Source organism: Nycticebus coucang, chromosome 24 (assembly GCF_027406575.1).
Source record: "Nycticebus coucang isolate mNycCou1 chromosome 24, mNycCou1.pri, whole genome shotgun sequence".
Classification (NCBI taxonomy): Eukaryota; Metazoa; Chordata; class Mammalia; order Primates; family Lorisidae; genus Nycticebus; species Nycticebus coucang.
In genome coordinates this window covers 3,634,146-3,644,326 of record NC_069803.1, presented here as the reverse complement: position 1 = coordinate 3,644,326, position 10,181 = coordinate 3,634,146, and the positions used below count along the sequence as shown (strand labels likewise).

The window sequence follows — 10,181 nt, the reverse complement described above, 5'->3', positions numbered from 1 at the left end:
AAATAGCCAGGCATTGTAACAGGCGCCTATAGTCCCAGCTACTTGGGAGGCTGAGGCAAGAGAATCACTTAAACCCAAGAGTTGGAGGTTGCTGTGAGCTGTGACGCTACAGCACTCTACTGAGGGCAACAAAGTGAGACTCTAACTCAAAAAAAAAAAAGAAAGAAAGAAAGGAAAAGAAAAGTGCCCACCCACCTCCCCAAATTCATATGTTGAAGTCTTAATCCCCAATTTGACTGTATTTGGAGGTGGGGTCTTTAGGAGATAAGGAATATCATAAGGGTAGAACCCTAATCCAATAGAACCATGGCCCTCTCTCTCTCTTTCTCTCTCTCTCTCTGTCATATGAGATCACAGTGAGAGCCCTTACCAGAACCCAGTCATACTGACACCCTGATCTCAGACATCCAGTTCTACAGAAGTGAGAAAATAAATTTCTGTTGTTTAAGTCATCCAGTCTATGGTATTTTGTTCTGGCAGCCCAAGATGATTAACACACCATCTTAATTTCAATAGTAAGCAAAAGGTCTGTTTCTACAGTAAAACTATAATAAAGCTGCCTATAGCTCCACTCCTTCCCCCAACCTCTATGCTGTTACTATCATAAAAATTACATCTTTATACATTGTGTATACATAATGCAGGTTAATAATTACTTTTCTACAAAGTTGTCTTTTAAATAAAATAGGAGAAAAAAGAGAGTTACAGGCCAGGTATGGGAGCTCATGTATGTAATCTTAGCATTCTGGGAGGCCAAGGCAGGAGGATCACTTGAGCTCAGGAGTTCGAGAACAGCTTGAAAAAGAGTGAGACGCTGTCTCTATTAAAAATAGAAAAATTAGCCAGCTATGGTATGTGCCTATAGTCCCAGCTATTGGGGAGGCTGAGGCAAGAGGATTGCTTGAGCCCAGGAGTTTGAGGTTGTTGTGAGCTAGGCTGATGCTACGGCACTCTAGCCCAGGCAATAGAACCAGACTCTGTCTTTAAAAAAAAGAGTTACAAACAAAAATATGTTTCTAATATCTTTGTAATTTACCTATGTCATCAGTGCTCTGCATGTGGATTCCAGTTATTGTCTAGGGTCCTTTCAATTCCATCCAAAGGACTTCCTTTATTATTTCATGTAGAATAGGTTTGCTAGTGATAAATTCTGTTTTTGTTTATCTACGAATATCTTAATTTCTCTTTAAATTTCGCAAGATAGTTTTGCTGGATATGGAATTCTTTGGGGTTGCTGTTGTAGTTTTGAGACAGAATATCAAGCTACCCTCCTGGCCCTAGAACTCTTCATTGATAATTTTTCTCTTTCAGCATTTTTTTTTTGTTGTTGTTGTTTGTTTGTTTTTTTGTAGAGGCAGAGTCTCACTTTTACTGCCCTCGGTAGAGTGCCGGGGCGTCACACAGCTCACAGCAACCTCCAGCTCTTGGGCTTACGTGATTCTCTTGCCTCAGCCTCCCGAGCAGCTGGGACTACAGGCGCCCGCCACAACGCCCGGCTATTTTTTTGTTGCTGTTGTTGTTGCAGTTTGGCCAGGACTGGGTTTGAACCCACCACCCTCGGCATATGGGGCCGGCACCCTACTCGCTGAGCCACAGGCGCCGCCCTCTTTCAGCATTTTTATTATGTCTTACCACTGCCTTCTGACCTCCACAGTTTCTAATGTTAACTATTAATCTTACTGAAGGTCAATTGCTTCTGAGGAATCTCTTTTGATGATTTCGAGACTTTTTCTTTGTCTTTAAACAATTTGATTATGATGTGTCTAAGTGTGTGTTTTTTTGGTTAATCCTGATAGGAGTTTGTTGAGCTTCTTAGATGTGTAAATTAATGTTTTTCATCAAATTTGAGAAATTTCAAACCATTTTTTTCTTCTTTCTTTCTTCTTCTTCTTTTTTTGTTTGTTTGTTTGTTTTTGTTTTTGTTTTTTTCAGACAGAATCTCAAGCTGTCCCCCTCCCTGGGTAGAGTGCCATGGCATCATAGCTCACAGCAACCTCAACCTCAAGCTCTTGGGCTTAAGCAATTCTCTTGCCTCAGCCTCCCAAGTAGCTGGAACTACAGGCACCTGCCACAATGCCTGGCTATTTTTTTTTTTTTTTTTTGCAGTTGTCATTGTTGTTTAGCTGGCCCGGGCCAGGCTCAAACCTGCCAGCCTTGATGCATATGGCTGGCACTGTAACCACTGTGCTACAGGCACCGAGCCATTCTCGGCTATTTTTAGAGACAGAGTCTTGCTTTTGCTCAGGCTAATCTTGAAGTCTTGAGCTCAGGCAATCCACCTGCATGTAGTCCCAGCTACTTGTGAGGCTGAGGCAAGAGGAACACTGAAGCCCAAGAGTTTGAGGTTACTGTGAGCTACGATGCCATAGCACTCTCTACTGAGGGCAACAAACTGAGACTCTGTCTCAAAAATTAATTAATTCATTCATTCTTTCATTAAATTAAAAAGGCCGAGTACAGTGGCTCACACCTGTAATTCCAGCACTCTGGGAGGCTGAGGTGAATGGAATGGATTGTCTGAGTTCACAGGTTCTAGACCAACATGAGCCAGATCGAGACCCCACCTCTAAAAAATAGTGGGGCACCTGTAGTCCCAGCTACTTGGGAGGCTGAGGCAAGAGAATCGCTTGAGCCCAAGAGTTTGAGGTTGCTGTGAGCTATGATGCCACAGTACTCTACCGAGGTGACAAAATGAGACTTTGTCTCAAAAAATACAATAAAATAAAACAAAAATAGAAGAAATTAGCTAGGCATGTTGGCATGCACCTATAGTCCCAGCTACTCAGGAGGCTGCAGTAAAAGGGTCACTTGAGCCCAGAAATCTGAGGTTGCCATGAGCTATGATGATGCCACTGCACTCCAGCCCAGGTGACAAAGCAAGATTCAGTCTCAAATAATAATTTCAAGCTGAATGTGGTGGCTCATGCCTATAGGAAACTGAGGCGGGTAGATTTATTGAGCTCAGGAGTTCAAGATCAGCCCCCATCTCTACTAAAAATAGGAAAATTAGCCAGGCATTGTGACAGGTGCCTATAGTCCCAACTGCTCAGGAGGCTGAGGTAAGAGGATCACTTACTTGAGCCCAAGAGTTTGAAGTTCCTGTGAGCTGCGATGCCACAGCACTCTACCAAGGACAAGAAAATGAAAGTCTCTCAAAAAAAAAAAAAAAGAAGAAGAAGAAAAAGAAAGAAAGAAATGTTTCATGCGACTTAAGGCTTGTCTGCCAATTAGACTGCAAGCATCCAGAGGAACAGGACTGGATTTCATGTCTGTTTTGCGTTCCCTTCCATGCCCAGTTCAGGGCCTTAATATAGCACATGCTCAATAAATACCAGATGGCCAGTGAAGGCCGATGCTCCCTTCCTCTGTGGGCTTTTTCTCCCTATCTCTTTCCTGAGGCCAGGCCATTACTTCATAAATAAATGAAAAGAGTGTTTTGTAAAGAAATGAATTGTATCAATGAATAATCAGCACAGAATTTCCACAAAACTAAAAATTTATTCCACACAGGGTTTTTCTTCTTCTAGAAAGCAGTTCTTGGGGCTCCTTGTGAAGAGGACAGCTTCACTGATGCACTGGGTGATATAGTCTATGTTGCTGGCATTGATGCAGGTGAAGTTGACCCGACCATTCTTGGGGACGTAGATGTGCTTCCTCTTGACCAGGTATTCCACCTGTTGGGCTGTGATGATCACACGGTCTCAGACCCTGGGATGGTCACCTCTGATTTCCCTCTAGCCCAGGAAGTTTATGAGGCATAGGGAGTGTTGGCATTTCTGGGGGTTCAGATGGGTGTATTTGTTTTTGTTTTTTTTTTGAGACAGAGTCTCACTTTGTCACCCTTGGTAGAGTGCTATGGCATCACAGCTCACAGCAACCTGCATCTCTTGGGCTTAAGTGACTCTCTTTTTTCAGCCTCCCAAGTAGCTGGGATTACAGGTGCCCGCCACAACCCCTGGCTATTTTTTGTTGCAATTCTTATTCCTGTTTTAGCTGGCCTGGACAGGGTTCAAACCTGCCACCCTCGGTATATGGGGCCAGTGCCCTACCCACTGAGCCACAGGTGCTGCCCAGAAGGCTTTTTCTTTAAAGCAGCTCCCCTTTCCAGAGGAAATAATCAAAATCTGGAGCAAAGCTAAGGATTGATCACCAAGTCAGTGAAGTTTAATGCTCAAATACAAAAGTTTGAAGGAGGGGGAGCCAGCCCCTTGTAGACACTTACGGTTGAGTCCAAGATAGCCATGGGTCCCATTGTGCTCTGTGATGTGATCCCAGGAGCCGGGGACTCCCAGGAGCCGAAGCTTCTCCTTCACCTTTTCCTTGGTGAGCATGACATTCTCTGCAACTGCTTTTAGACTCTTCTTCCTGCCAAAGAAGGACAGGGAGAAATGAAAGTGCGAGGTTTCCCTGCTGTTACACCTCCCTCAGCTCCTCATTGCTATTCTGGGAGCTTTGGAGGCTCCCAGCAGAGTCTCTAATGTACCCAGCGCACCCAGGCTTTGATCCCCATTGATTTAAGTGGGTTGAGCAGACTTCCAGGCAGATTTTGCTGGAGCAGCAAGTCCCTATGCTCTCTAGTCGCCCCCTGCAGTCTGGAAGAGTGCGAATCACTCACTGGCCTGTGTCCTATCACTCTCTTCCCCAAGGTAGGGCAAACCTTGGCATGGCCACTGCCACTGGGACACAGTAGGTCCTTAATAAATGTGGGTGAAGACTGAACAGAATAAAGAGGCTTAGTGGGAGGGAGAGACCCCGCTGCATCCTGTGAATCAGCAAGTCAGTGGGTGTCCAGAGACACTGCCTCCCCACCCCCACCCCACCCCCGCCTTCACCCTCACCATTCTCCCAACAGAGCAGGGTTGCAGAGGATGGACGTGATGATGCGGGCACCCGTTGTGGGAGGGTTCAGCCACAAGGCCCGGGCGAATCTCATCAGCTGGGAGAGGACGCGCAGCAGGTGCTGGTTGTTGAGGGCCACCACCACGAGGGTCCCCACGCCTTCGTCTGCAGCATTGGGGGCACAGCCTCAGGCTCCTCCTCCATTACCAGGGCCTTCACCTCGACCTAGACCACTACCTCCAACCTCCCAAGAGAGGGGATTGAACTGGGAACCCTCATCCCATCCCAGCCGGGGCAACCCCAGGAAGCTGCCAGAAGCTCTTCTGCCAGTAAAGGTAACCATAAGTAAGAGTCTTAAGGCTCGGCACCTGGTAGCTCAGCGGTTAGGGTGCTGGGCACATACACCTGGGCTGGTGGGTTCAAACCCGGCCAGGCCTGCTAAACAATAATGACAACTGCAGGCTTGGCGCCTGTGGCTCAAGCGGCTAAGGCACCAGCCACATACACCTGAGCTGGCGGGTTTGAATTCAGCCCGGGCTGCCAAACAACAATGACAGCTGCAACCAAAAAATATCCAGGCATTGTAGCGGGAGCCTGTAGTCCCAGCTACTTGGGAGGCGGAGGCAGGAGAATCACTTGAGCCCAGGAGTTGGAGGTTGCTGTGAGCTGTGATGCTACAGCACTCTACCCAGGGTGACAGCTTGAGGCTCTGTCTCAAAAGAAAAAAAAAAAAAAAAGACAACTGCAACAAAAAAATATCCAGGCTTTGTGGCAGGCGCCTGTAGTCCCAGCTGCTTGGGAGGCTGAGGCAAAATAATCACTTAAGCCCAAGAGTTTGAGGTTGCTGTGAGCTGTGACACTACAGCACTCTACCAAGGCTGAAATAGTGAGACTCTGACTCGAAGAAAAGTAAGTCTTAAAGGAGGAAGGGACTTGAAAAGTCACTAAGTCCTACTCTGTCATCCTCTTTTTTTTTTTTTTCTTTAGGGACAGGGTGTCACTGTGTTCAGTGTTGCCCAGGCTGGCCTTGAACTCCTCAAGGGATCCTCCTGCCTGAGCCTCCCAACTCCAAGTGCATCCCCGTGTCCAGCTCCCTCTCCCCGTGTCCAGCTCCCTCTCTCGTTATACTCAGGGAAATAGAGGACCGAAGTGGGTGGGAAATGATTTAACCAGAGTTGGGTCTGGTAGCCAATTCTAGTTACAGAACTCAATTCTAGCCCAATTCTAGTTCTTCCCTTTTGCCTCTGCCATGACCTTTCTGGAGCCCTCTGCCTCTGCCATGCCCGCTCTAGAGCCCCTATCCCCTGCAGAGGATAAACGACATCCAAAGCACCCTTTCTGCCCTGGGCATGGCACCACTTCCCTTCTCCCAGACCATACCATAAATGCCAAAATTCTTGGACAGAGACTGGCTGCAAAAGAACTCAAAACCTTGAGATACAAAGTACTGTAAGATTCTAGTGTCTTCTTCCAAGTCACCGGTGTGTAAACCTTGACAGGGAATGTCAAAAAATGGGAATATCTGCTTGCTCTATAGAAGAAAGAAGAATAAAAAAGGCATGAGATGGATGGAGCAGAGAGCCGACGCAAGAGGCGGGAAGGCAGGCAGGAGGCCGGCCTACCTTCAGGATGGATATGCACTTTCCCCACTGATGTTGTGACAACTTGCAGTCCATAATGTTCCCAATCACGAGGACACAGCCACGGGGGATCTGCTGTAGGTAGAGACTGTCTGTCCCATCAGGGACCTCCCCTACCAAGTGGTGGGGGAACCAGGGGACCTGGGGGAGAAGAGCTTCTCCATGCTGGTTCCTACCAATGGGCTTGGTAAAAGGCCTTGGGGGACTAAAGAGGTACCGGGGAGGAAAGGAAAGTAAGTCAGGTCTGGGGAGAAGACCGAGCGGGGCCCCTCTACCTCCACCACATTGAGGAACACATTGGGGTCCATGCACCGCTTCTCGGGGTCCCAGATGGAGTATTCGTAAACCTTAAAGCCCACGTCCTGGAAGACGAGTCCATGCGGCTCTGTGGGAGCACAGACCCCCACCAGCTGCTACACGGGAAGGAGAGATGAGGGAAGGAGGCAGAGACGCTGGAGAGGGGCTGAGAGGCCCTGGCCACGGCGGGGACAAGGACAGGAAAAGCACACGCAGAGCCTGGCTTGTCTGCCGTTCTTCTCGTGACAAAGAATGAGGAACAGCAAGGAAGAAAGGTCATAGCATGGAAATCAGGAATGGCGCCAGGTCCTCTGCAGCCCTCGTCGTGTGTGACACTCACCCTTCTGAGAGGAGACGACATAAACGACATTGTTTCTGCGCCACGTTCGGAGGAACTGAACCCCCAGCTGGAAGGCTCCACTGTCACCTACAGTGTGCACGCCCCCTACCTGCCAGCAAAATAGGCAAATAATACTTTAGAAGAATAAAGGTAATACTCACACTACCTTGGAGTCCCATCATTCCTTTCTTGAAAGAGCCCTGAAGTCAGTAGAGTGAGCTACCAGTGCAAGTATACTTGGTTTGGGTTCTGACCCTGGTTCTTCCCTTCAGGGGCTAAAGCTGTGGACTCTCTGGGCCTCCAGGGACCCTTCTGTCAATGCCAGGGGACCCTCCCATGTCTCTTTCAGGTTTTAAGGTTGTGCAGACTCACGTCTCCACTCTCTGTGTAAGGGTGAAAAGCGAGGGCCCTTCCTCTCACCCTGTTCTCCATAATGGCTTCACTGTGCTTTCCAAAGAGGAGTTCCAGAGAGGCCTGGATGAATGACTTCATGCCCATTGTGGGCAGGTACTCATAATCCAAGGAGGGATCCTGTGAAATCTGCAGTCGAGTCTTGTGCACCACAAGAGAAACCCAGGGGCGGCCTTCATTGGTCATGCAGACTGTGAGGGAAACCACAGAAGAATCTGCAGATGCCTGGCCTTGAGGTCCTGCATCTGGGCTTCTGGGCTTCTGGGCTTCTGGGGTCTGCACATGGCCCATGGACAGCAAGTGTGTCCTTAGTTCTTGGGGCTCTGGAAAGTTGCCTATGAAAAGACAACTTTCCACAGCCTCAGCATCCTTAGCACAGTGGCTATGGCGCCAGCCACATACACCACATGAACCCGCCTGGGCCAGCTAAACGACGACAACTGCAACAAAAAATAGCTGGTCGTTGAGGTAGGTGCCTGTAGTCCCAGCTACTTGGGAGGCTGAGGCAAGAGAATCGCATAAGACCAAGAGCTTGAGGTTGCTGTGAGCTGTGACACCACGGCATTCTGCCAAGGGCAACATAGTAAGACTCTGTTTCAACAACAACAAAAAAAAAAAAAGAAAGAAAGAAAAAGAAAAGACAACTTTCCAGGCTGAACACAGTGGCTCAGGCCTGTAACTCTAGCACTCTGGGAGGCCAAGGCGGGTGGATTGCATGAGCTCACAGGTTTGAGACCAGCCTGAGGGTGGCGTCTGGGGCTCAAAGAAGTAGGGCGCCAGCCCCGTATGCTGGAGGTGGTGGGTTCAAACACAGCCCCGGCCAAAAACTGCCAAAAAAAAAAAAAAGAGAGACCAGCCTGAGCCAAACAGAGACCCCTTATCTAAAAATAGCCAGGCATTGTGGCAGGTGCCTATTGTCCCAGCTACTGGGGAGGCTGAGGCAAGAGAATCACTTCAGCTCAAGAGGTTGAAGTTGCTGTGAGCTATGATGCCATGGCACTCTACCAACGGCAACAAAGTGAGACTCTGTCGCCAAGAAAATAAAAAAGAAAGAAAAAATAAAAGAAAAGACAACTTCCTTTTTTACTTTTTCCTTTATAAAAACAATGTGGGCCAGGTGTGGTGGTTCACACCTGTAGTTCTAGCACTCTAGGAGGCCCAGGCTGATAGATCACATGAGCTCAGGAGTTTGAGACCAGCCTGAGCAAGAGCAAGACCCTGTCTCTCCTAAAAATAGAAAAACTAGCCAGGTCTTGTGGCAGGTGCCTGTAGTCCCAGGTACTCAGGAGGCTGAGGCAAGAAGGATCACTTGAGCCCAAGCATTTGAGGTTGCTGTGAGCTGTGATGTGAGGGCACTCTATCCAGGGTGACAGAGACTCTGTCTCAAAAAACAAACAAACAAACAATGTGCTATTAGTGAATCCATATAATTTTTGTCTTTTAAGAAAAGATAATGGTTACCTATGCTGATTTTTATAGGTTAAAAATTATAGACAAAAACGGGAGTTTACAGATAAATGAAGCTAAGTAAAGGTCACCCCAACTTTCGCAGCAGTGGGCTTACTCGCGCATCAGGAAGGCCAGTTTGGGAAACTATTTTGGTTCAAGAACAGGAAGAGAGAGAAAGAGAGAGAAGGGAAGAAGCTAAAGAAAGTGTGGGCTGCCCGTGTAGGCCCCCAAGCATAGAATCTTAGAATAGGACAAAGCTCTTACCAGTTCCCCAGACCCCCCAGAGAATGACGTGGGACATTCTCTGCTCTTTTCCCCACTGAGCTATTCTTTAACAAGAAAACATCTGTCCACCTGCAGAGGCCTTCGGTGCCCCAGTGCCTTGGTTCCCTCGCAGCAGCAGGGTGTTGTCCTCCCAGAGGCAGCTACCCTATCTTTAGGCTTACACTCTGAAACCACTACCTTTGTAGGCCAGGAATGTCTTGCTAGGATTACCATCTTGCTTGTAGGTCTTTAACAAGCTGCCTTCTAGCTTGTGGGCTAGGGGCACATCTGTGAACACTGAAAGAGTGGGCATAACAGAGCTGAAAGTAGGGTCAAGTCTCCGCACTGTGCTCTTCCCTACAGCTGCCCAGACATCTTACTCCTGGCCTGGGAGGTCTGGCCTCTTCCCAGAACCTTGGCAGCTCTAAGGCAGAGACTCTGGACAATTGGTTGTCTCAGCAACAGAACCTCAAACTTCCCAGTCTTTGTGGTGGCCATCCTTCAGGGAACATTCTGTGGCACTTGAGGAGAATCGTCTGAGAGAGTGGGCAGGGGGCAGGGATAGGGAGGACATGGAATTAATCTCCCACCACCTCTTCTCTAGCCCCAAGTGGCTCAGTCCAAAATAGCCAGCCAGCTGCTTATAAGACAGGGCTAACCAGACAGCCACGGAGCCAAGAGAACTCCAGATCCCACAGCTGGCAAGTCCAGGGACAAATTTGCATTTTGCAATTTACTGTAGATTTAAAAAGGAATAGAAAACAACTACACATCCACATGAAAGAAAAAACACAAATACAGTCTAGTGAGAGGGAGCAGGGAGGAGAAAGAGGAAAGTGGGTAAACGGTAGGGTGACTGGAGGGATCTCACCTAATGTGCACAAATGGGAGGGTGTTCCGCACAGCCCCTGGGTGAAGGGCTCAACCACAACTTGAACTTT

At 48.2% G+C, this 10,181-nt stretch overlaps 1 protein-coding gene across 1 annotated transcript; it reads right to left on the bottom strand.

Moving 5' to 3' along the window:
- Positions 1 to 3,497: 3,497 nt before the first annotated feature.
- GOT1L1 (glutamic-oxaloacetic transaminase 1 like 1) lies at positions 3,498 to 9,553 on the bottom strand. Its single transcript, XM_053578833.1, has 9 exons — positions 9,439 to 9,553; positions 7,537 to 7,718; positions 7,117 to 7,225; positions 6,755 to 6,864; positions 6,462 to 6,554; positions 6,220 to 6,370; positions 4,839 to 5,004; positions 4,223 to 4,365; positions 3,498 to 3,682 (listed from the first exon to the last, which is right to left on the bottom strand). Exons 1-9 carry the CDS (start codon positions 9,551 to 9,553, stop codon positions 3,498 to 3,500), a joined length of 1,254 nt encoding a protein of 417 aa, XP_053434808.1.
- Positions 9,554 to 10,181: the final 628 nt, after the last annotated feature.

Bases quoted from the DNA above. Each gene is read 5' to 3' on its own strand.
- GOT1L1 (XM_053578833.1), bottom strand. From the start codon at position 9,553: ATGCCCACTCTTTCAGTGTTCACAGATGTGCCCCTAGCCCACAAGCTA. The intron at 7,719-9,438 runs GTAGTGGTTTCA...TTTCCCTCACAG, and splicing joins GACATTCCTGGCCTACAAAG to TCTGCATGACCAATGAAGGC. The intron at 5,005-6,219 runs GTATGGTCTGGG...CCAATGCTGCAG, and splicing joins CAAGAATTTTGGCATTTATG to ACGAAGGCGTGGGGACCCTC.